Below are 27,075 nucleotides of genomic sequence, written 5' to 3'. Positions count from 1 at the left end.
CTTCTCCTCCTTTTTCTTCTTCTTCTCCTTCTTCTCTCTCTCTTACTTTTTATTATCATTATCATTATTATTATCATTATTATTATTATTATTATTATCAAGTTTTAGGAGTATATTATTCTCCCTCTTCTCCTCCTTCTCAAATTTTTTTTTGTTGTTGATCATTTCAGAGATATAGATTTTTTTTTAAAATACATTTTTAGGTACGTACCACCGACCAGAGAATTTTGAAAAACGATGGGATACATATACAGCAGTATGGTGAATGAAATTGGTGCATTTTGTTTTCCCAATACTCCAAATGCAAAGGCCATTGTATGATCGCGCTATACCTAGCTGGGGATACCGAGATTATCGATATTGGGCAAAGATGGCGCAGTCCTTGTCGGATGATGAGTTCCAGCGAATGCAGGTAAATATAGTAATATTTTGCTTTTTACTGTGTCTATCAGTTATTAAAACGTAAAAAGTGGAATGTGCAAAAGATACCAGGAAGTTCATGTTTAGATTACTGGGCGAACCGACTGAATTTGTAGCCTTGTAGGATTGACTGACTGATTGATTGTTTTTGAAGAGGCGAAGCCACGGCAGGCCTATGGCATAGGAGCAGGCTAGTCTATGCCAGGCGAGGCGCTGTAGGCCGTACATGTACGGTATGGTGCCATGGCATGAATGGTTTGATCAGCTGATTGGGGTTATGTGTTATGACTCTCTTATAATAAAGCCTCTTTTGCCTTCAGATTTAGTGAAAACTGTTCATCAACTAGCACTGACCATCATGAATAATTTGTCCTGTATGACTATGATATGATAACATATTAGACCTAGTCCTAGTCTATTAAGTCTTGGAAGATTTATGAAATGTTCATTGCTTGTAAAGTTGTATTTAATATGTTGTAAACTTCTTCAATCAAATTGCTGTTTTAAATCAACTGTCCGGATTCACAAGCTGTGTGGGCACACAACGTCTGGGTATACAAGCATTTGTTCAGATAGTTCTCTGCAGAAAATCTGTGAGAATATGCCAGGGTGTCAGGGATGTGATCACTTCTACAAAGGGGTTTAAAGGGAATGTTATCCTTTTACTTTTTAGTTGACACTAGTATAAATGTAATTGAAGATTAATCACACATAGGTTTGTCACCCATCCATCTCCATCATCACTCAGCATCATCAATCATCATGTCATGACATGTCCATGGATTGGTAGATTAAAGAATAATGCAGTATTTTCTAAATATTATTAAAGATAAACTCCAGTTCTGGTAATGCGATTGCATTGTGAAAGAAAAGGTGTGGAATGGATCAGAAACAGTTGATCATGTAGCATGTAAGTATTGGTGTGCACTGCCATGTTCTGGAGTCATCAAAATCATCATAAATTTGGCCGAGTCTTGGTAAAGTAACAAGCACTGTACACAGAAAGCTATATATGGGACAACACACATGGTGTCGGGGCTAGTACTACATACCTTGATTTCCTTGTCTTTCTATGCTCGTTACTCAGCCAGTATACATTTTCTTCCAAAATTATTTGGCACATGTCATTTATTTACAGTAATCTTTAACATTCAGTGTAAGTTTCGTTTGATTCTGTGAGAATTAATTTTCTTTTTTTTACCAGAACTGGAGTTTATCTTTAAGCTCCAAGGTTATTTACACATAACAGTTTGATCTAGAACCTAAGAAGTCTAATTAATTTTCTACAGTTACAAAAATAATTTTTCGCTATCCATTTGCTAAGATCAAGGAATCCATCTCTTGAAACCGATACTTGTTGCATCCAATGGGAGCGTGTTTAAAAATGAACCCTAATTACCCTATGCATACCGGTATGTAAAGGGGATGTCCACAAACGTATCACTTGATGGTTTGTGAGATGGGGCCCAGTAGTATTGGAGTTGCTAAAGTAAAGAAGGCATGACACTCGAAAAATTATTGTCTCCAGGGATGGTATTCTGAAAATCATGTTAGCAGAACAATGTTAAATGTCATAACAAATCAAAATTAGGACATGCCATTGGTTAATATCAGCGCAAAGCTGGCTATGCTCCCTTAAAATCAAAAGAGAAACCTTATGCCTTGGTCACAAATGCCATTACGAACTGCTACGAACGCCGTACGAACGATTTTCAGACAATGGAAATTCGGGAAGACAATGGAAAAACGGAGATTCGTACAAAATTATCGTTCGTACGAACCTTTGTGACCATAGCATAAGCAATCACCCATAGTACATGTAAGTGTTAGTTCTGTGCATTTTTATATTGTTATGCCAATTAACATCATTTTCAGAATATGGCCCAAAATGTGTCTTCTTCTTGGAACCCATAAAACCAGTTGTATCTATAGTGCACCTATCAGTATGAGAGTAACAGCAAGGAAAATTCCTGCTAATTTTTCTTGATGTAAAGAAGGGTGTGGAATCTAGTATTCGGCAAACAGAAAGTATATTCAAATCAAAGCACTGAATTAATGCAATCCCCAGTCAGCCCGATTTCTAAGTTGGTCATTTACTTCTCCTTTATTATATTGTACAAATTTTGCCTGTTTACCGTAATGCAATTGTGATACAAATGATATTGAATTCCTTTTTGATGTTATTTTTCTCCCAATTAGAATCAATTGCTGGAACTCAGAACAGCGAACTATCAATTTAAAGACCACTCAAAGAAGTTAGAAAATGGTAAGCATTCAAAATCAATTTCTTGTGGGGGGAGGGGAGGGGTGGTTGAATAATTTAATGTTTATATCTTTGGATTTTACACCTGGAAACTAGAAAAGTAAATATGATAGTGTTTCATACAGCAAATTATTTACACTATCCTTTCTTATTCATTATTGCCCTTACAATGGGGCTTAATTTAGGTTGGTTGTCTTTTTAAGAACTCCGGTATTACACTATGCTTCCTGTCACTAAATACTTATTATAATATCTAATTTCATTCCACAGAGTTGAGCCGATTGAAACAAACATCTGCTGCAAATGAAAAAGAGCTTGAAAAAGCTAACAAGGTAATGTATTATTTAATTGTAAAAATAGCATGACTTGTTAACTACAATTTAAGGATTTTTTTTCTTCTTCATTTTTCATTATATTTTCTTATTATTTATGGGTGACTTCCAAATTTTAATTCAGACGGTAATCATAGGCTACATGTACATGTCGCACATAATTTGAAAAGGGAAGGCTTAATTCACTGTTGAGAGTGCCACATTTCATCTTGAGGTTTTTTTAATTCTTTTTGTCTCCTCTCTCTGATATACCGGTAGTGAGATTGAAATATATTGACTTGAGAAGTACAATGACCATTCTAATACTTTCGTATATGTACATTGAGTGAACAATTTGATACATTCATAACATTGCTCCATCTTTGTGTTACAGGTTATTACCAAGAGCAAAAAGGCAAAGGTACGTTTAGCAGTAATTATTGATACTCATATTTTATATTTTTGCTTAAAATAGTTTGAATCACTGATAAAGATCATATGTAACTTGTCTTTGTTTCTTTCATCAAATTTAAGTTTATTAATATTTTATTCATACTCATACTGACATCTTTGTTTATAATAGTTTCAATCAATGATGAAGATCATGCCTTCTATCTGTTCTTTTACATGTAATATACATGTATGTTATCATTGATGAAGATTAAAATGATTTAAATGCATGATATATTCTTTTTCTTTTCTATTTTTTATGATACAAAGACATTTTTGTGATATTCCTCAATGTTCTCAAGCTCATTGATACATAAACCTTAAACATGTTGATAGACAATAAGAAATAGACTTCTCCCATTGATGAAATCCTTCACTGTTTCCTTGATAGGATGTTGAAGCTCTGTTTGCGGAGAATGATGGCCTCCAGCTCAAGCTCCAGAGCCAGGAGGATGACTTCCGTCTCCAGAACTCCACTCTCATGGAAGAACTCTCAAAGGTCAGGATAAGCCATTATAGTCAAACCTGTCTACAGCGACCGCCCAAGGGAAACACAAAAAGTGGTCTTTGTAGACAGGTGGTCTTTGTAGAAAGGTTTCTTTAGTACATGTTTCAATGAGAAACCATTTTCAAGGGAAACAAAAAATGTGCTTGTTGTAGACAGGTGGTCACTAAAGCAGGTTTGACTGTATAACTTTTCTCATCCGCTTTGCATGATCAGTTGAGTTTGAATGCATTTTAAAGAGACTTTAAATTCATACAATGAACTTAAGAGCTGGTCTTCTTTGAGCAAAAACAATAACTCTTTACTATAATCATTCTCAAATCTTTTTCCTGAAGTTTATGGGGGAAAGATATGAATATGCCTCCCATCTGAGAAAATAGGTGCTGAATGTCCCAATTTATTCAAGTTGTCCATTGCCATTCCCATCAAACTTGAGGACACCAATATGGGAACGATTGATTGATTTATAGTTATAGTTGTCGTATGGGATAGGCCCTTTGTACTTGTTGGTCTGGTACATCATACATGTGCTTATATTAAAAATCATGCTAACTTTATTCCAAATTGTAACTCCATTGAATGGCTAGAATTTATTGACATGTTCATATTCATTTCATAACTATACAAATTTCATCTATTCATTTGTTATGGAACAACAGTAGTTTGTAGAATGACTCTTAGTGCTTCATCAATCATTGGAGTACCAGTAAATGTAGGTTTAATGGAGTTTGTTCTATGAATGCAGGTTTACAGGATTTGTTCCACAACCCTGGTGCTTTGTATCAAGTCATGATGATAATTTCATACCAATATCCAGGTACTTTGTTACTATCAGGAGAATAACAAAATGTATTTCTGATTATACCTCAAAATTACAAACACAACATGAAATTCAAATCTTTGTAGGGCAGTAAGCACTGTAGGCTCACTATGATTATCTTTTGCTTTTAATGTTGCAGCTGTGTACAGCAAATGAAGAGCTAGAGAAGGAAGTCAGTACGTTGAAGAAGGGTCATAGTGCCAAAGACGAGGTCAATGGAAGCCCCTCATCGGGGTCACAAAGTGACATCAGGAGACTTCAAGCAGAAAATGCAGCTCTTCAGAAAAACCTTGCCAGTAAGTAAAGTAACATTTTATTATGTTGGATGGATGGATAGTTGATTTAACCCTAATTTTAAGAAAGTCTTTATAAGCTTGTAAGGAAGCAGGAAATGACCTATGGTTTCAGTCTTATCCAGGGTCTTTTTTTTTGTAGGATGGATGTCCTACTTACCCAAACACAGGTACGCTAACAAACATGTACATGTAGGTCCTGAACCCAAGGTATTTCAAATGTAAAATGTAACAAATTTGAGGATCCGTCATTTGCTCATGCCGAACCTTACCAATGGAATCAGTGGCCAGAAGGTGTTCATAATATTTCAACTGTAGATTGTTTTGAAATTGCCCTAAAAACTCATCTTTTCTAAAATGCTTTCCAGTAGATCTACTACCCTTTTGTGTATTTCCATGTTCCTACTTTTCTTTTGGGCCTGAGCACATTATTCATGAGGAGCTGGTGCCTTATGATTATTTATAGTAGGTACTCTCATTTTTCTATCCTTTATGAAGACAGTGTGGCATTACATTTAACATTTTCATTTTTTTCATTGAAATTGTAGGTACTCAACAGAGATATAATGATGAACTCAATGGAATGAGACAAAACGTAAAGTGAGTACTGATGAACAGTTGTCCTACACGATGATTTAAATTTTTCCTTCTTCATTTATTATTTTTGTAAATACTTAATTGGCGAATTGTTCAGACTTTAAAAATAAATGCTCAAATTTGTTGTTTGAATAGTGGAAAATTTGTATTCTGTTACACTTTTTTTTCTTCTATATCATTGTAGGTCAGTTATTCATAGAATAAACATTAGGACATATTCTTTAAAAATAAGTTTTACACAAAAAAAGAAAAAAAGATTAGAATATGCAAACATTCTGACATTATCCAACCAAAACCTATAGCATGAATGCAGTGTAAGATTCTAACATTTCATCACCATCCCTGTTTTCTGTACCTTCTAGCATGTTGACTCAAGCATGTGCGGATGCTGAGGAACGCTACACCAGGCTGTTAGGAGAGCGCCCCACTCCAACAGGTGCATCAGGAGATCAGCCGGAAGGGGAACAGATGGAAGAGATACCCATCTCAACTCCTGATGGGACCGCATCTGATCAACAGTCACCCCTGGAAGCAGGTCAGATGTCCATTCTTTCACATTTTTCATCCCTTTGTATTCAGTGTGGCTCATTGTTTTTTAATATTTTTTAAAAATGTTATTCAACTATGTCTTTGCTCTGAAATAGTATCATGTCAATTTCTTTTGATGGAGCAAGTTCAAAAAAGTGATCGCTTTCCATGTCAAGCTTTTCCATTATCAAACTAGTGCTGAATGCAATTGTGGCTTGATGGTTGTTATGGAGGTCTGTCATGATAAAATTGTATTGTGATATTTAAGAAGGACTATCTTTACCCGTTTTGCTCTTTTAAATGTGCTGTGGTTTATAATATATCTCTTCAGAGCTTGTTTGTTGATATTTGTTATAATTTGTTTCCAAATTTTTGCAAAGCGCATGATGAAATAATGTCTATGGAGTATGGTTTTAAAAAAAGTTACATTTATTCCATTAATTTGAATCCAGCAAAATGTATTTATAATGTGGCCGTGTCCTCAATTTTATGATTTAAGTTACCGGTAGTGCCTTAATAGTAAAAATTTCTCAAGCAATGATTTTCTTTATTTGCACGAAATCTGCACATGTTAAAGTTTTATACACTATATGCATGTACCCTATTTTAGTTTTTGTATTTGTGTTGTGTATACAGAATTAAACCACTTATTGAATGATGAATTTGAAGCCTTTATTGAGGACCTGAAGCTTTCAGCTGTTACAAGTGACTTTGATGATGATATTGAAGAAAAAGGTTTGTATCTGTCTGTTTCCTTTGCTCAAACATCTTCAGCCCATGCATATTTTGTGTATTAAAGCAACCCTAATTATATTTTCTCAGATTTCTGTGATTTGGGTTGATAAATACTTCATATTTTAAGTGGATGGAATTTTTCTTCTCTCTTCCTCTTTCACACCTTATTAGGATACGGGTAATAATCTAATTAGATGTGATAAAATTATTGATCATGACCTAAGTTTTGTAAATTTTCTTGCATGACATTCATATACTGTTGAATAGTTAAGTTAATTATACTGATACAACAGGGTCTTATTATTATAAATGAGCAAGTTTTATGGGTGTTTCATGCATTATAATTACATGTATCAGTATTGACTTTTCATCTGCATTATATATGTCTCACTTATATGTTCTGCCCGTGTGAATTGCATTCAATGTTGTTGTCATGACACTCTATTTTCTTTTATTGTAATTTGCACTGAAAAATTATTTGAGCATGATTTGTATTCTGAAGAAAAAATTATTCTGTACATGGTTAGTTTGAAGTCTAAAAAAATGTAATTGCTCTTTATTGTGTTGGATTTATAGTGAGACTGTGAGATCGAATTGTAGAAACCAGCAACTGTATTTGGAGTAGTTTGTGGTAGTCTTTATTACATTTTTACATATCAACAAGGAAAGCCTCTTTTGAATTACATATATATATTCTCTCTTTCATATGCTGTGGTTTGGGAATTATTACATGACATTTGACTGAGGTGTTTAATATGCAGTTACTATTGTTTGAATCTAAATGTAGAAGTTAGCCACATCAAAGATAAGCCACCATAAACATTGATATACCAGCATTTCTGATGTACGAATTGAGATCGGTTGTGTTACAAGATCTGGTTGGTTACTTTTTGAAACTCACTACAAAGATTATGACCAATATTGAAATGTAATGAGGTTATTCTATCTTTTTCAGTGTTTTGATACATTCCGGTATGTATTAAAAGATCAAATTGAAGTATAAGGCATTTCTAAATGTAATTTCTCACTAGGTTAACAGATTGCATTTAGCCATTTTCATATCTTAGAATGTACCATTGCACTTGCAAGCAATATTGTTTGTCATATGAATCATACAAAAGTTTTCAGATGAATGATATGTTTGTATTTGGATATTATTTGATGTAGATCCTATGACAGTACTACAAGGACATGCCAAGCAGCTGAAGAAGAGAGTGAGTGGAGCATTGGTTAGAAACATGGAGAGCTTTGTCAAGATGGTCTCAAAAGGTAAGTGCCTTTCTTCTCTTGGTTAAGGATTTCTGTAGAGAAAGACAAAAAAATTCTCTGAGAAGGGAATGGAAGTGATAACAGAAGTTGCATACTAAAGCGGACATTTTGCTTTGCTTGTGCAAGGACTTCGCTGTGGAATGCTCTCCCTCGAGAGATTTATACTAGCAGATCAATTTGGGTTTGTTTTAAAAATGGAAAAAAAATTACAAGTGCTCCTGGCATTTGTTTTTAAGTGGATTTGTTCCTTACAACTTTCATATACTAATTTTATTATTATTATTGTTTTTTTAAATAATTACTATGATTATGATTATTATTGTTATTGGTCGTAATGTCAGGCAATATAAGAGATTTCCAAAAATGTTTTAAAAGGAGACAAAACGTAGGGAATCCTTAGATTTTGTATAGTTCATTCAAAACTGTTGCTAAAGCCCCAGTCCCATATAAAGCCGGACCAGCACGGACGAGCACGGACCACTCCGGACCATCCCGGACCATGGTCTGGGGTGATCCGGGATGGTCCGGGATGTTTTGTTAAAAAAAGTGTGATGCTTTTAAAGCTACAGTCCCATATACGTCCCGGACCGTCCCGGACCATCCCGGACCCCATCCGGGGTGATCCGGGATTCGGTCCGTGTTGACACCGTGTTGGCACCGGGGTGGTCCTGGATGGTCCTGGATGGTCCTGGGCGGTCAATAACTCACTCCCGGACTGCCACGGATCAACACGGACCGCCCCGGCGCCACTACGGATGACCCCGGACCCAGCACGGTGGCTACACGGATCACCCCGGATCAAACTATTGTCCCGGACCGTCCCGGACCACCCCGGCAGTTTTTGACCGTCAAAAACATCCGGGGTCGACTCCCGGACCGCCCAGGACCATCCAGGACCATCCAGGACCATCCAGGACCATCCAGGACCACCCCGGTGCCAACACGGTGTCAACACGGACCGAATCCCGGATCACCCCGGATGGGGTCCGGGATGGTCCGGGACGGTCCGGGACGTATATGGGACTGTAGCTTTATGCAACAAGAAAGCAGACTTTAAAACAATTCTAAGATGGATTGTGGTGGTAGTAGACTATTATCTGCTGCTGCAATAAGGCTGTAGTCACAAAGCCTTGTTTACACTTGATAGGAAGAAAAAAAAACACCTACATATGAAAACATGAGGTAAAAAACAAACATGTGTAAATAAATGGCGGATAGAGATAACAAAGAACATTAATAAATATAAAGTTAGCTGTGTGCGACAAAGGTCCCTAAGAGTACTTACTAATCTTGTGTGTTATGTGATATGAAAACAAAAAAGGTATTCTGCGTACATCAATATAATTTACCATTTTCTTAATGGATGGTAAACTCTGTCCTTCAATTATAAGGCTTAAAAAAAAAAAGTTGTTGCATTGCCCTTTGCGACCGACCCAAAAATCTTAAAATCTACGGTCGGCTTTTTATCAGATTTTTTTTTAAAACAGTTTTTGGGGGGAAATGTTTAATGAATAAAAAAAAATATGTATTTAAGCATTAAAAACTGAAAAATATCAGCCCAAACAGGAAAACAAAGCACCAACAACAGCAAAATTGACCGACCGACCCAGGTAATGGCACCTAAAGGGCAATACAACATCTTATTTCTTTAAGGCCTAAGCCGGCTTGAACTTGTCATCCAATGGGTTTTGTGGTACAACATTTTGATACTGCAGAAATTTATGTTTTCTTTTCTCTGTATTTTGATGGTTGTTATTACAGAAGAGGGAAGAATGAGCAGAGGAAATTCATTTGCAGACCCAAATGAACCAGTAAGATTGCATTCTCTTATCTCTTCTGTCATGAAGTCATGCTTTTATGAATTCTCACATTCTCTCATTCTCGCATTTACTCCCTTATTGAGGAACATGTCACTTCTTTTTTTTTAATCAGCCACTTCTCTGCTTAACTAAATATTTGTAATGTTTGATTCTTATCCACTCTAGGTTTTACCAGATAGAGATTATATACTGGCATATGATGATGATGATGATATTGATGATAACAAAAACCAGAACAAAAATTATGTTAATGTGTAAACAGAAAGAAAAAAAAATCTTCTTGGTCATACATGTTTACTTGTGAACTTTTCCGTGAAACATGAAACAACTATCTCATGAGAAATTTATCTCAGAAGGAGGAAAGGAATGAATGTAAAAGGAAACCAGATATATTAAGGTTGTGATATCATTTGATGTAATCTATCTTTCTTTTCAAGCAATGTGATCTGAACATGTCCAAAATAGATGAACACATGAGAGAAATAAATGGTAAGTTTTAAGAAATACACATTCAACCTGAACTGTTTTTTCTTTCATTCACGCAGTCTCCTTATATTTCGCAGCATAGTGCATAATTTTACTTTCATTTGAACAAATATACACTTTTGGGCAAAGTTTGCAGTAACACCACATATTATTACCACAGGATTAGTTGATCCTGAGAAGGGCCCACTCATGCTTTATTTCGACATTTTGATAGGTGTACCTATCGTCTTTAGGATGATTATTTACATAAAATCTTGATGATTGTTTCTAATAAAGTGTGAATTTAGTTTTTTTCTAATAATAATCAAATGTACTTATATATTTTTAATGATAACTGTTGAATTTGATATATTTTTGTAGTGGATAACAAAATAATATGTAATAGTATTATATATTGTAATATTGTAATTTATCAATGTATTATTCTTTAGAGATTGAAAGCTGCTTTACCTTTTCAACAGTTGCTGCAGGAATCATACTCTGACTTTCAGCAATGGTGGCAAGAATTGACTTGTTCTCTACACTAGCTGTCTATTCCTTGAAACCAATTAATGTTGTTAAAATAAATTCCATTTTCCACCAGATTTACAGCTGAGAGTAGATACAGAGCAAGAAGAAAACAAAATATTAAAACAACAACTCCAAGACAGTGAGGTATTAAACAATTGTATCCTTTTTTCATTTTCCACTTTTGTTCAATATTAATGCTTTCTTTATAATGATATCAGGTGTCAAATAGAAATTGACCATTATTCACTTAGGTTGTTAGAACCTGAAATATTGTTATGGCAGAGGGAGGAATATAAGAATTTCTAATGTGTCATTCATTTGCACAGGTTTCTATATTAATGTCAGGGTATGTGTTAGATTTAAGCAGTACTGTCCTCAATTTTGTAAACTTCTATTTAGCATTGAGAATAAGAAAATAAACTTTCATTTCTTGTTCAAAGAATTCAAGAACAAATGGAGTAATAATTAACTGACTGAGGCATGTATTCTTAAATTACATCCCAGGTGTAAAATGGGGAAGTGCTCATATTTTAAAATTTATTTATATTTGACAGAAATATTTTTACTTTTATCTTACTATTTTAGATGTACAACACAAATATCTGCCTAATTATTTCCCACTACCACATATTCTTTAAACTAATTATAACGTCCTGCTATTTTCAAATTAATTATAATGAACTGACATTTTTCAAACACTTTATTTTTGCACAGCAATCATACAAAGCAGAGATTTTAACCCTGCAAGAAGAGCTACAAAAATTGTCAGAAAAGGCCAAAAAGAAACAGGAAAGGTAAGTTTCTTGTCATGTCTGTTTGTCAATATTATTAATGCTTCATGATGGACAATATGATTGGGATATTAATGCTTTGATTCAATCTATTCTTAGTGATCATATTCAAAATTCATTAAGCATTTAATACTTCCACAATGTCCCTAAGTGCCATACACAGATAAATAATTGATTTGTTAAAAATATATTTATTCTATGATTGATATGTGTGCCGATTAATGCCACGTAAGGAATATATTTTGCTAAATAAAGATATTTGATAAACAAAGGAATTTTCAAATAGATTTCCATGCAATAAACAATGATTTAACAATTTATTTTCATGTTATATTTTTTCTTTCTTTTCAGCTTATTGCAATTACAGAATGAGAAAGAGGAATTATTCACCCAAAACAGGTGAGTTGTTAATCTTTATATCATTGCAGCATACTTAATTTTCAAGATATGTACATATGTCCTTAAAGTTAAATATGCACCAGAACAGATGTTCAGGTTATGCAGAGGTCTGTTGTATCAGACTGAATCCCACATTCCTGACTTCACATTGGTGCTACAGTAAAGTCATAATCTCCTTATGACATAGAAGGTGATGTTTAAGTAGGGGTCATACAGCTCACCTGGCCTTCTATTATTACCCTATCATACATCTTTACATGTGTAACTTGATTATCGATTGATTTGTAGCTTTATTTTATGGAAATAGAACTATGTCTTTAGGACATGGACCTTGTAAAATATCTGTGCAACTTTGAGAAGGCTAAAAAGTATCAAAATCGGAAATCAGAGACACAGAATAATCAATTTGCGTATGAAACTATAATTCATTTAACATTTGCAAGTCAGTGACAACTTCTAAAATTGAGTATCGTCATTATATGGATTCCAGTAGTCAAGTCACTTAATCTTGCATTAGACAAGCATTATTAAGTGAAAGCTATATACACTAGATTACATAGACCCACTCTTGATCGTAGTATTGTATCTTTCTGTTCCAGACAAAACGTTGAAGAGTTACATGGATCTGTGGACAAGGAAGTTGAGGTAAGTGCTACAAGCTCATAAAAAAGGGGAAATGAATTTAGGAATTACTAGTGTGCAAATTAACAGCAGGAATTGTATTTTTTTTAATATATCAATACATATCTACTGTTTACCTTTATTTTTTATGGACATTTTTTATATTTTTTATTTGGTTTAAAATATGTTTAACCTTTGAGATCCCCTGAGAAGGAAAATGATGTTGTGTATCAATTGAACGGATATATGTTTAGAGCTCAGAGAATGTGTGAAAGGTAGAAGAGATGGTGCCAGCATTGTGTATTTTGCTGGAATTCCAGAGAAATGTAACCGGTAACATGATACATATAAACTCTACTCTGCTGTGATTAAGACATATATTTATATTTATATTGATAACAATGTATTTTGTCTATATATTAGATATGTGTAATGCAACTGAATTTGAATAAGCACACTCAAACTTCAATACATCTTTGCAGGCTTTGAAAAAAGAAAACAGTGACTTGAAAGCAGCATTGAACAGGAATAAACAGGTATGAAAAGTATTAATATCTTGACAAAGATAGCGGTTCAGAAGAAATCAGTGATTGCCCCTTATTTCTTGTATAACGTAATTCTTTTGATTTTCAGTAGAATTGTTATTTCCTTTCATAGTTTAACTGTACTGTTCTTATGGATATACTCCTGGCCTGTATTCTCAGGTTCTCTTTCTTCTACAAATAGTAGAGAAAAAAATAAAATCATGAAAATTATGCTGAAATTTTAATAGTAGACACCATGTTGAATCTCTTCATAGTCTTGTATCCACCACATCAAACATATTTACATCTCGTCATACTGTAAATCATGGACAACATGATAAGATTGAATGATTTTGTAAATTCCATAGAATCGAATGGAGGCCCTAGAAAGCTCCAAGCAGCAAGTAAAACAGCTTGAGAACACCATAGAAGAACTGAGACAACAGGTAAATTATTCTTTTCATTATAACTCATGTATCATAACAGGCCTACTCCATTGGAACTATCTTGAATGTTTCTTAGTATGTTCATAAAGGGGTTGCTTGGTATTGTTGACTTAACACTATCTTGATAAGCTGTATTGTTGAAAAACATGAGATTACAGCATCCTGATACTTATTTACATGTAGGATAGGAAACAAAAATACTACTACTGAGGACTTGACTCGAATGTGTTATATTTTGGTTTAGATATATTGTTTTGATAATTTTCTTACCACATGAAGTTTACATTATTACCTAGTTGTTTCTTTTTTTAATTATAAAAAATTCAGTCTAAAAGAGAGAGTCTCATCAAACACAATGCCACACAAATCACTGAAATTCGGCACAAAGTTCCCATGCTCAATCTCTTCCCCCTGTAATAAATTTAGTATTTTATTTGCCAATACATATCCCAATTACCATTCAAGCGTAGCAATCTTTTTTCTATAAATCTATTAATTTTTTTTCTTTGATATGATAAATGAGATAAGAAGATACTTAACACAGTGTGTGCATGTGTGCTATTGTTTCATTTGCAGACAGCAAACCGTGAAGAAGTAACAAGATTAGAAGAGGATAAATCTATGTTAAACAAAGAACTTGCCACCATCAGACAGGTAAAGCACATTATGTCAACTTATTCCTTTTCCTGCTTTCCTTCCCATTACATTTTCCTTCATATAATATAATTTTGCCATTAAAAGCCCTATTAAAGGCAGCATTTTTGTTATGCTGGTTAGTCCAATTTAAAAATTGATTTACATTTTAATATGGGAGAGAATTTCAAAATAATGAATCTGACATTGCAGATCCTAGTGTTGTCAATTTGTGGATATATAGATACATAGAGCTCTGTTTGATCCATTAACTTTCATATTTCATCTATAATTTGCTTTTTTTTTCTTTGCTAGGCCTATACATCTACATCAGAAGAAGCCAACAGATTGCAGGTTTGTACCAAGAGGATATTATTTTTTATGATTAGCATCTTAATCCTTGTATTTATCAAAGTGCAAATGTTTTTAATGTTGCTAGACATATAGTTTATCAATTATTACAATCTTTTACCCTGAATTAATATTAGATATGATGAAAGAAATCTACAACTAAAACCTGTAAAAGCTTTGGGGTTTTAATTGACATGATAGTCTCTCTGAATGATGAAGAAAGAAGACTTTGATATTCATTTATATTTGAACATGACGATCAGATTACAGTCATTTGTACTAAGTAATAAACATACATTCATACTTGCTGTTACTATGAAGAATGTTTATTACATCTGTTTTTTATTTATTTGTTTAAACTGGGCCAAAATTATTTCAGAAGAGGATTTATTTCATATTGCGTACATGTCATGTAAACTGTAAAGAAATGGTGGGTTGCAATAAATCCCGGAGTTAATAGTTCTCTTACCTTTCCACTGCACTAGAAAGAAATACCAAGTATAAGGCTAGAGTCATTACATTTTGCTAATATAAAGAAAATAACAAAATGTATCAACTCCCACTAAGAATCAGCTTAAGTCTAATACCCCATGCAAGTTAGAGTGAATAATTGGTCCTCAAGTGTAATTTCCCTGGCGATATTGTCAGAAGAATTTCCATATTAATGGCATGATTATAAAGTATTGGTAACATGAGGGTTACAGTGTACGATTTGTTGTAATCCCAATGGACAGACTGCATCAATCACCACAAAGAACCAGCTTGAGTGTACCCAGCGTGAGTTAGAGGAGCTACAGCTAGCGCAGAGTAAACTAAGCAGTGAGAGAGATGAACTACAGGGTCAGTTCACTGAATGCCTAACAGCCAACGCTACCCTAGGAGACCAACTCAGAGCAACAGAGAAAGAGAGGGATACTCTGCAGAAAGAATTACAGGTAGAACACTTCTGTCAAGACTAGAACCAGAAAGTTCATGCTAATTTATCCATTATTCACTTTTCAAACCATTTTGTATAGTTTTACGAGTTGGTCCGTCTAGTATGGATATTTTTGTCCATGCAGAATAGCAAATAAAAGCTATCGGTGATGAGAATGTGCAAACAGTAACCTTAAATATCTTATTCATGCATGCAAGTTTCTTGTTTTACAGCGGTTTAGTGGATTTTATGTAGAATTTATGTAGAATTTATGTAGGATTTACAATGCTCCTGTTATGTGTTGTGTGTCAAACGTATTGCTTTCATAATGTAGATCTGACCTTAATTTTTCTTTGTCGCGTTTGTGTTAATAAAACGTATTTAATAATTTTCATTTACTTTTGTTATTAGGAAACAAGCAAGATAGCTGATAAGAGGAAAAGCATGTTGGATGAGATGGCCATCCAGACGCAAACTATCAGAGAGCAACATAAAGAAGAAGTGGCTAATATGACATCTAGTCATCAGGTATACTTAAAGATGAGCTTGAGTTCTAGTAATGATAGAAAATAAATTCTCACAGAATCCAACAAAACTTGCACTGAATGTTCAAGATTACAAATACGATTTTGGTAGAAAATGTATTGGGGCTGAGTAATGAGCATAGAAAGATAAGGAAATCGGGGTAAGTATAGGCCCAACTCCATGTACTTAACACAGGTCACAACAAGTTTTTTGTGAGGTTGTTTTTATTTTATTGGCTCAAACAATATACTGCTTACTGCAGGATAAACGATCCAGAATGAATTGTAGCCATGTTCTCTCGACATACAATGCCCATACCAGAGCTCATGATTAGCTTTAATTTTTATTATTTCTTTCTAGTTATTCTTCTTTACTTATTTTTTCTTTAAAATATTGTTCACTCTTACAGCAACAATATAATACCATTATTTGTCTGTTCTTTGTTAATCATTTCTTGTTTGCAGAAAGCTCTAGATGACATTAAACAACAACTTCAAGATGAAAAGGTAATCCCTTGCTTCACCCTTCTGTAATCGACTATCTTATTTCTAAAAGATATCTTCTATGTAGAATCTGTCTATAGTAGTACATTTCTTCAAAATTCTCTAATTTGTCAGTTGAGCACTGTCCCTCACATGGCATTCAGATTAATTTTAGTATTGTCTACTTTAAAATTGTTAAAGGTAGTTTATGTTATAAACATTTAGATATAAAAAATAAAATAAAAACCCTCATCTGAAAGATTAAAGTTCACAGGGGAAATGAAAGTATCGTTGCAAAAGAAACTTTCTTAGTATAAATCTATATTGGTCATATTTGCGAGGAGATTTTGAATCTAATTATTGCACCTTTGTATTTCAGCAAAAGAGGAAAGAACTGGAGCCTCTGAAGGAGCAGGTTGTACAGCAAGAGGCACAGATTGAATCACTGGAGAATGCTAAGGGATGGTTTGAAAGGAGAATGAAAGAATTAGAGGTAAATAAACAAAACACTTCCTTCCTGTTCCATCTACCATTACCCTTCTCCCACCCCCCCCCCCCTCCCCTCTCTCTCTCTCTCTCTTTCTCTTTCTTCTATTTTTTTCTCTGTCTCTTTCTGTCTCTCTTTCTATTTCTTTTTCAGTCTCTGTCAAAGTCTGTCTGTCTATTTCTCCCCTCCATTCCCCCAATGTTTTGTTGTTCCTTTGCTATTTTTTTCCTTCCTCTTCCTTCTCTCCCTCTCTCTCTCTCTCCCCCCCCCCCCTTTCTCCTTTTCTCTCTTGCCTTCTAACATCACAAATTATTTTCCCCATTTTGTTTTCCATTGTGTTTTGTTTCATCTTTGTTCCCTTCATTTTCTTTTCTTTTCCTTTTGAGTGGTGGGGGAATGGTATTCCTGTTTCCTGCTCTATGTCACCATTGCTGTCTCACTCTCCTTTATTCAACCCATCTTCAAATGTAATTTGCCAATTTTGTTGAAATTTTCCCTTGTGGAGATTTATACCTTTTCCCTACACATGCATTTCCCATGGATGTGTTCTCTCATTTAAAAAAAAGCACTGAATGAGGATGTTGATATTGATTGACAAGAAAATAATTTGTCAAAGCTCTGAAGTTTTTTTTTTTTAAAGCTCTTATATGTTTTAATTGACGATAACCCCTCTTTGTGTATAGATAAAAATGATAAGGTCCTAAATTGTTGACATCATTTATTAGCAATCAAGAATTAGTATATGAAATTCATGACTGTGTTTTAAATCATCTTATGTAGGAGGAACTAGAAGGGACCAAAGAAAAACATATAGAAGATATCAAAGATCTAGAAGCCAAGCATCAACAAGAAATATTGGTAAGTAGGCTCCCTCCATTCTAAATAGCAATAACATAGCCCATTGTTTGTCTAAACTCTGGATGAAATAGACAACTTTATCGCAAGTCTTATGTTGCAGAATCAGATCAACACAGTGTATTAATATCTTTGTGTTATATTCTTACATTTGTTATGTCTACTGTAGGTGTTATTTGAAGCTACTTGAAGAGAAATACATGTAGCACCTGAATTTACTATTTGTTTAATGTGAACATTAATTTTGATTGTGTTTGATAATCGCCATATTGTTTTATCATGTACTTTATAGATGAAAATGTCATGGAAGGAATGTTTATGATGAGGATAAGGCCTTATTGTTGTGTTGACATGCAATACCATTTATAATTATTCTTAGGATCTACGAGAGGAGCTAGCTGAGAGAGATGAAGCTATGGAGAAGGCTAAAGAAGAGATAGATGGGCGTCAAGCCACCATTGAGAAAATGCAACAGGATGCCAAGGATTCTATAGTAGATCATAAACTCAGTGAGAAGAAAAGAGCAGGCATGGTGAGTACTATATGAAGGGTTCTCAATCTTAAGACAATCTTAAGAAATATCTGTTTAATTTAGCTTATAATTGATTACCATAACCTTTCATGTCTGTACCTTTCCTATCGCACTTTGTATAAATGTATCATGTATGTATTTCATCTCTTGCACAAGCTGCGCCTTGAGCATTTGACTGTCAAGTGGATTTGGCGCCTTATAAATCATATGTATTATTGTTATTATCGGTGTTTGACATTTTCTGGTGCTAAAACCAAGCACAGGGAACTTATGACAAAAAAATACCACGATACAAGCTCAATAACTGTCAATGTATACATTGAATGCTCCAAATCATTCTAGCCTTTACAAACTACGCCCTTGTAACACATTCTTGCTGAGAAGCCTGATGTAGATGCAGCCCTAAATCACAAATTAAAAAAACAAAACAAGTCAGCATGCATGATTTAAAGTTTAGGCTAGATTAAAAAAAGGGGGATTCTCAGCTTTAACATGATATTAGAATTGAATGGTCCTTATTTACTGGAAGATGGGAATGAATACCCAACCCCAAAGAATATATTTTGGGTGAACAAAATTATCATATTTGATGTGGGAATAAGTTACAGACACTGTTCATCAAAAAATAGTAAATAGGACAGCAGTGAACATTGAATCCACTCAATGCAACTCTCATTCTTTCCTCCACAGCTGAAGGATCTTCAGAGGCAATTAAGACAAGAGAAGAAGAGAGCGGGTAAACTACAGGAGAGACTTCAAGAGGTCTTAACACAGAGTAGCCAAGGACCTCAGGGTCTAGATGCACTCTTCTCACATCATACCTACGTTGATAGGACTAAACATGATACCAGGTAACTATCATCTCTGGCTCTACAAACATGCTCATTTGCTCCATATCACTTTCCTACACTGTACCTAGACCTAACCACACAGGGTAGTCAAAGACCACAAGGTCTAGATGCACTCTTCATACATCATACCTATGATTTGAAGATCTAAGACAAAACCCTTGCGATAATGTCTCATGTTCAAATTCCTACATTAATTGAATTCTTAACTTTAACCCTAGACAAAAAAACTATACCTTACCTTAACTCTAATCCTTACCCTAACCCTAATTCTAACTTAACCCTATTTAGCCCGGGCTATTTTGAAACTGCATAGCCCAGGGGGGGGCTTCTCAGGCCCCCCCCCTATGATCTCGGCCGTGAAACGCCCGATCGCCGCGAAAATTTGCATACATGTCAAGTGAAGTGTATAGAATACTATGGTAATTTCAATTTTTTGAAAAATTCACTCATTTGCATATTTATGGTAATTTATGCAAATAAGGTCATAAAATTCACATTTTTGCCCATAAATCAGACATTATTCATATTTAAGCATTCTTTCTCACTACATATATTTGTTAGACCATTTGGAATAATAATACAACACAAAAAATTGAAAAACCAGGGTTATTCCTTATGTTATCTATTGTTTTGATAATTTCTTATGTATTTCTTTGTTTTTTTTAAGTTATGTATTTTATTGTTTTTGTTGTTTTATTTCATTTCCAACTATAATTCAACTATTTTGACCCAAAAATAAACACCTAAACTATAAACAAGACCAAATAACCAATGTTTTATCTCTTTATTTGAAAAATGAGATTTACATATGTTTTGTACACAAATCACAAAAATGAGCGATTTTCGGGCTGACATGCAAAGACAAAAGGACACGTGACTTCGTAATGGTAGGTCCGATTTTCGAAAAATTTCTTTCAAAAGATGCGCAAGACTCGAAAGAAAAAAGTCACAAAATTTCAGTGCAAGATTTTCTTGCGTTAAAAAATTATCGCGAAAAATGTCGAGGGGGGGGCTTCTCAAGCCCCCCCCCGGGCTAAATAGGGTTAAACCCTAATTACAACCCTAACCCTATACATTTGATGACATAAAGCCTGGAGCGATTGTTGCCAGGGCATCTGAACATTCATCTCTCAATTTGCTACTGCGATCATCTCAGAACGCTGAATAAGGATTTTACTTTTAGGTATATAATTTTATTCAGTTGCTTGAATACATAGTTGCATTTCAATTTATCATTCTGATTTATTTTGATGTTTCATTCAAATCTCAACAGTGCATGTTGTCACATTGTTATAACATACATATAATACATTAAAGGCTACTGCTGCATTTGTAAAAGTTTTTGTTGTTGTTATTTTTATAAGGCAACTAGAAATGTAAACTGACTGAGACTTGCTAAAGGTGTATGTTATTGAGCAACTGATTTTAGCATGTACCTGTACCAACCTCAATGAGCATTTGCTTGTCAAAGATGAGTTCATTGAGGTCATTAACCTTGTCAGAAGCTTTTGAGTGGCACCTTGTAGTTTACACAGGAAATACCAAGATAGTAGTTTACACAGGAAATACCAAGATAGTAGTTTACACAGGAAATACCAAGATAGTAGTTTACACAGGAAATACCAAGATAGTAGTTTACACAGGAAATACCAAGATAGTAGTTTACACAGGAATTACCAAGATAGTAGTTTACACAGGAAATACCAAAATAGAATAATACACCCCCAGGTGCTTGACAATAGTCATGTTCAGATGGGGTTTTGCTAGTGGCATAAGTTAATCCCTGCAGCAGTAAATAACTCGTGTATATATCACTTAACACCATTAGTTCTTACATGTTCTTACTTGGACCAACTTGCCACGATTAAGTTAACACGACTTCCACCGACCAGCGTTAATTACGCAGAGCCATCTATACACATCTACACAGACTTTGGCCAACCCGGTTCGAGTTGGACACAATATGGCAACTACTGCTTTGTTGGGCAAGCACAAAACAAAAGAATATACTCAATGTTGTGATGTGAAACCAAGTTGGCCAAACTCTGTGTATAGATGGCTCGTGAAAGTGTAAGTGAGAGCATCCACACGGTCAACTTACGCTACCCTCTTATCGTGTTAGCGAGTTACTCCTGGATTTTTCCAGGAGTAAATAGGTCAGAGTAAAGGTAGGCGCAGCTAACACGATCATCGTTCAGACGGTCACTACCACGACCTTTGCATCTACCTCACCATATTTACCCGACTAGCTCTTAACATGACCTTTACCCCAAGGTAAATTGCCTCCGTCTGAACAAGACTAATGCTATGCTTTGATTGTTGATTTCATAATGGAGAAACTTACATGATATTAACTAGGAAACTATTCTGTCGAAATTGGTAAACAAGAAGGAATGTGCAATGGACAATGTGAAATTTACAGTCAGTGGTATCTAGAGCATACATTTTACATTTCGGTAGCACTTCGCAAACAACAAAATTAAGAAATTTTCTTACAGTGAACTTTTATCGCAACTAAGTTTGCAGTAAATATTGCTAATATTTTTGTCTTTCTTTCATAACCTACAGTAGCGTTTCTTCTCTCAGCAATAGCGGGACTGGTAGAGACTACAGTGACTTTGCACCTGTAAGTTAATTTTTGTATTTCTTATCCATCACATCGTAACTTAAGGGGTGATGAATTTCATTTTATTTCTTAACCTTCTTGTCCAGTATTTTGTAGGTAAAGGACAACACTAGATTGTCAGTTTGTTTTGCATATGAAGAAATACCTTTCTGAACAGAAAATGCAAGATATTATAAAACAATAGTTTCACTTCATAAAATACACCAAATGAACTACACTTAAAGTTGGCTGACTCCTCCAGTAGACGGCCACACCAGGATCTGCTCCAACGTTTGTCATGATTTCTGAAGAATTTTTATGAATGAGTCTCACTTTTTGTTCTGCTTCATTACAGTCTCCTAATGATTCCATGACTGCTGCTCTTAGTGAGGAGACAACAGAGCTAATATCCAAACTTACACAGATCCAGCAAGAAAACTGGCAACTAGAAGAAAAGGTAATCTAAAAGTTTGTTTTAGTTTAATCTTCCTATATTATGGATACAGGGTAAATTTAAGACAATCGTATAAAAATCAAATTGTATAAAAATACTGATGGATAGTTTTCATGATTAGAGATTATAATTTGTATTGATTTTTACATTTTTAAATATTTGTATTATTATTATAATTTGTTTAATATAATTTTATTTTGAAGTCTTTGAGTGGTATCCATACCATGTTAGACCCTTTAGTTGTAAAAGTAAAATGTAGCTTCAGTGATATGTATAACATGTGTTGTTGTGTGGATACAGGAGTGGTTTTAATTTTCATAAAAAACAAATATATTATGTCATTCATTCCTATTTCAGATTCATACCGGTAGTTCAAATTTATTTTAACCTTTGCATTTGAATATAATCTTCAATGCTCTTAATGGTATGATGCTATTATTGAAATGAAGAGACATGTGACTTCTCAGCTGATTAAATGATTACATAATCATGGACTGTGATTTTTGACATGTGTTGCTGAAATAGGTACGTCACCTTGAAGAAAGCAATGGATGCATGGCTGAAGATATCCTGAGAAAAAGTGCAATCATTGAAGCTCATGTCATGGAACGCAAAATCATTGGTGAGTTTGAGTCGGTGTCATTGATTGTTTTTTTAAAGAGAGAGACATGAAAGTGAAGAAAATGTAATGGAAGTTATAGAAGCAGATATTAATCCACCTACAATCATAACTCCAAGCCTTCCTTCACCATGGTCTATTAGTGAAGATTCACCATTCTCATTTTGGAGGTACAGGGTTTGATCAGCACTTGATGCTTCCCTCTGTGGACAAGGTACAAGATATCTTGCCCACATTTGTCCCTCTCGACTCAAGTGATTTCTTTTAAGTGGGTACCTGGCAATGCTGTGGTTATAATAATTGATTTTTGTGTTATAAGAAATACAATATGCTTTAGTACACTTCAAACCAGCTGCAGTCTACTGTGGCATATGTGAACAACTTTCAGTGTGTTCTTGTTTGGAGCCAGCTATTAGGTCATCACATCTTTTCTTTTTTTGGGGGGAGGGGGGGGAGTGGGAAGCAAGAAACCCCAGGGTCCATCGCTGCGTAAGATGAGAGAGTTAATGAGACCATCAGAGAATGCAGAAACTTACATGAACGTGAAACCAAAATTGTGTTTGATATGTAGACCCAGCCAAGATTCAACTCATTTCCGAGTGTATTTGTAGAATGTCTACAATCATATATCTATATTATTTGGACTGACCTAAGGCCAACTCATTATTATAGTATGAGAAGCATTGCATAAGATGAGAGAGTTAATTAGGTCATCAAGGGAATTCAGAACTTGTATTCTTGAATCTTGATACGAAACGTATGAGTTATATTTAGATCCAGTCTAATGGAATAGCCACAATGTAGCAATATAAACCACATTTGTACTGCAATAGAAATTACGTACATGTACTTGTGACGCTAAAGATAGTTTTTGTTATGATTAGACCCAGCTAAGGTGAACTCATCTCCAGGCGATGGTAAGCAAGAGACCAAGGGACCATCATTACGTAAGATGAGAGAATTGATGAGGTCATCAAGGGACGTAGAGGAGGAGAGTCAGAGAGAGATGAATCAGAAGCTACAAATCATGCTGGAGGAGACCATCACTAAAAACATGCACCTACAACAGGTTTGTAAAGCACTACTAGTGTCAATTTGCCACTCTCTACCCCGGTGTTAAATGGGTATTGGTACACAGGAATTCCTTGAATGCTGTGATCACTGAAATACCTAACCAAGCCAGAGCCAGGATAATATTTGAATGCCTTGAGAACCTTGCATGGTGGATATGTGCAATATTAAATATCCAATATCAACACTATTATTATTTGTAGATTTTGTAATCTCCACATTTCCCTCAGTTGTATGATACATGTTCTAGCAAAAAATGCTCTGTGGTCAATATTCTACACAAGCCAAATTCTGAACTTCATTCCTAAACCCTCTCTTAATTGGAAAATAAAGTCGCAGTGACGTCCGGACGTCGTCCGGATGACATTTACCCACTTCCAATTAAGATGCGTCAATCGGGGTAACGTCCGGACAATATCGAGGTAAATCTCACCCTAGTCGAGCCAGGGTTGTATCGAGGTGTCATCCGGACGTCGTCAGGACAACATCCTGATAGACGGCCTATTAATACACTTGTGGAATGTTACCCGGGTAAATTATGTCATCGCCGTGAATAAATGTATCCCTGTACACAGCGTGCGCCAGCTGATTGCCATTAGACAGGTGGCGGTTGTTATGGTAACCTACCCGGGTGAGGTTTTTGCGGATGGCCGATTAAGACGGTGTCCAAAAGCTCACCCCGTGTTTTACGTTCAGACCCCCCACTGTTTCTCATCCACATATCGCTCGGGTGAGATAAAAAAAGTTCAATTAAGACGGGGCTCTAGACCCAATAGAACACCTAACCCCCATCGGAACCTTAACCCAAACCCAAACATATCCTTATCCCTAATCCTAACCCTAACTATACCCCCAAACCCTGATATTATAACTCTTTTGCAACCCTAGCCCTCACCCTTCATCTTTTACAAAATGAGGCCCTTAGACTATGTCAATCTATTACTTTCATGAAAGTTTCTTTGTATTTGGTTTTTATCTCCTGCAGGATATTGAGATGCTATCGAGTGAGGTAGTGAGGCTGAGCAAGCTGGTAGGATCATCTCAATCAGGTACTCCATCACCAGTAGAGGAACATCAGGGTAAACTTCCTGGAGGAGCAACCTCCATGGCAACCGCATCATCAGCATCACCGTCGTCATCATCATCGCGGCCGGTATCATCATCACCGCCATCGTCATCATCATCACAGCCGGTACCATCCTCATAGCAGATGGCTGGCTGTGGTTGAGGTTCTTGTCATGTTGACATTTTTTTTTAAATCAAAATATTGTCTGTTTGGAGGCAGAAGAGTATTAATTCATATCATTTGACACAGAGTTAACACACTTTAGTGGCTCCAAAGAGACAATTATGGAGATTGTTGCACAGTTATTAGCAATTTGAGGTAGGAATACATGCTTGCTGGTTTACAGTTCTTGAGATGTGTGGAATGAACTGTCTCATCCATCACAAACCTAATATACAACTCCTTCCAGAGATGATCTTCTACTGCCGATGTGTTACATGCATGCTATTAAAGAGAAAATGCATTTCAGCTAAAAAAATATCAAAGTTTAGGAAGTGCCAATGCTTTTCCTTGTTTTTTATAAAGCTTGCCACATACTTCTTGTCAGCTGGTAAACATACAAAAGAGCAATTAACTTTTTTTATGTGAGACATTTCAGACACATAGGCTTATTTATTTGCCTTGCCGGGCAAATAATCTGTGATTAATCAGGCAATTTCATGAATTTAAAACTGTTTTCAGCATATTTTATTCCTAATCTTAACCACGTTTCACTGCAATAGCACTTAACGCATCTTCAAATTTGTGATGAAAAAGTAAAACCTGAGCTCTAAGAAATAATAAGAAATTGATATGGATAAATGTAGAGGGTATTGAAAAATTCTACTGGCAATTCAAATTTCTCTCTGAAAAGAAAAAAGAAGATATTTAGTGTAAATAATGATAGGATACAGGTATCGCTTCATGTTTTATGAATTTTTGTATTAATTCAAGCTTTAATTTCTTAATCTTGTGTGACATAGCATTCCAATAATGTTGATAACTTCTGTGACATCTCTTTCATTGCATGCAGCCTTTGCCCTGCCTTTGTTTCATCTTGTTTTATTGATCCAAGCATGTATGACTTGCATGAGGGAAAAATGTTTGCTAAAATATGTCTTAAATGTTTATGTCTTTCCCTCCCTGTAAATCAGTTCAATTACATGTTAATGTGATGTTAGCTTTGATTTAACTTGCAGGGCACTATTTTGCCTGTCATGTTTTCCCAATTTTTGATATGGCAATAATCAAGTTCCTCAGCTCCAGTGTAGAATTGATATTTCCTTGACAAAAATTCAATAGCTTTTCCAGTGATTAGAAACAAACTGCAATAATTATATGTACATCAATGACACAGAGTTTTAAGGCATAATGTTGAGATGTACATAATGTCTATTGTATGTAGATAAGGCTGCTCAATGTGTAATGCTACGTTTACACTATGTTCCCGGCGGCCACGGCAGCCCCGTTTGCGCGAAACGTAGTGCGCCGTGGGATTTTGGCCCTTTCCCCCCTCTGTGTTCAAGTTTTGTTAGGTCTTGCCAAGTTTTCTCACGGTCTATCACGGTTTCCGTGACGGGCCGTGAAAGGGAAAGGGGCTGCTGTCCCGGAGGCTCCAAGGCGCACTACGGTTCGCTCGCGGTCTAACACAGACGCCAGTATGTTCCCTCCCGGTCCGTCACGTTCTGTTGGGGTCCCTCACGTTTCTCACGTTCTGTCAATGCTTTGTACGGATGAAACGTGGACGCAGGGCAGCTTTGGAGCACGATTGTGCCGGCGGTATAAAAAGAAGGTCTCCCAAGCAATAGCAATCATGGTATCCTGAGATCTCGTGTTGTGTCAGACCGTAGTAGAACGTAAC

At 35.3% G+C, this 27,075-nt stretch overlaps 1 protein-coding gene across 1 annotated transcript; it reads left to right on the top strand.

Moving 5' to 3' along the window:
- Window positions 1–278: 278 nt before the first annotated feature.
- Window positions 279–26,637, top strand: LOC582243 (GRIP1-associated protein 1). Its single transcript, XM_030971962.1, has 32 exons — window positions 279–412; window positions 2,620–2,686; window positions 2,954–3,015; window positions 3,389–3,415; window positions 3,836–3,943; window positions 4,909–5,065; window positions 5,611–5,662; window positions 6,022–6,194; window positions 6,824–6,922; window positions 8,090–8,191; window positions 9,953–10,002; window positions 10,449–10,500; window positions 11,081–11,151; window positions 11,722–11,801; window positions 12,150–12,197; window positions 12,797–12,842; window positions 13,301–13,354; window positions 13,711–13,788; window positions 14,365–14,442; window positions 14,737–14,775; window positions 15,507–15,707; window positions 16,100–16,216; window positions 16,678–16,719; window positions 17,075–17,188; window positions 17,963–18,040; window positions 18,417–18,569; window positions 19,260–19,420; window positions 21,989–22,046; window positions 22,381–22,482; window positions 23,005–23,101; window positions 23,983–24,167; window positions 25,155–26,637. The coding sequence occupies exons 1-32, from the start codon at window positions 302–304 to the stop codon at window positions 25,374–25,376; spliced, it is 3,084 nt and encodes a 1,027-aa protein (XP_030827822.1). The 5' UTR covers window positions 279–301; the 3' UTR covers window positions 25,377–26,637.
- The last annotated feature ends 438 nt before the right edge of the window (window positions 26,638–27,075 follow it).

The sequence above is a fragment of the Strongylocentrotus purpuratus genome, unplaced genomic scaffold (assembly GCF_000002235.5).
Source record: "Strongylocentrotus purpuratus isolate Spur 01 unplaced genomic scaffold, Spur_5.0 spur5_scaffold_6, whole genome shotgun sequence".
Lineage (NCBI taxonomy): Eukaryota > Metazoa > Echinodermata > Echinoidea > Camarodonta > Strongylocentrotidae > Strongylocentrotus > Strongylocentrotus purpuratus.
The sequence above is the reverse complement of the archived record's forward strand: the minus strand, read 5'-3'. Positions and strand labels throughout refer to the sequence as shown.

Excerpts from the sequence above, each read along its gene's own strand:
- LOC582243 (XM_030971962.1), top strand. The coding sequence starts at position 302 with ATGCAAAGGCCATTGTATGATCGCGCTATACCTAGCTGGGGATACCGA. Across the intron at positions 2,687-2,953 it reads CTCAAAGAAGTTAGAAAATG|AGTTGAGCCGATTGAAACAA; the intron begins GTAAGCATTCAA and ends TTCATTCCACAG. Across the intron at positions 15,708-16,099 it reads CTCTGCAGAAAGAATTACAG|GAAACAAGCAAGATAGCTGA; the intron begins GTAGAACACTTC and ends TTTTGTTATTAG.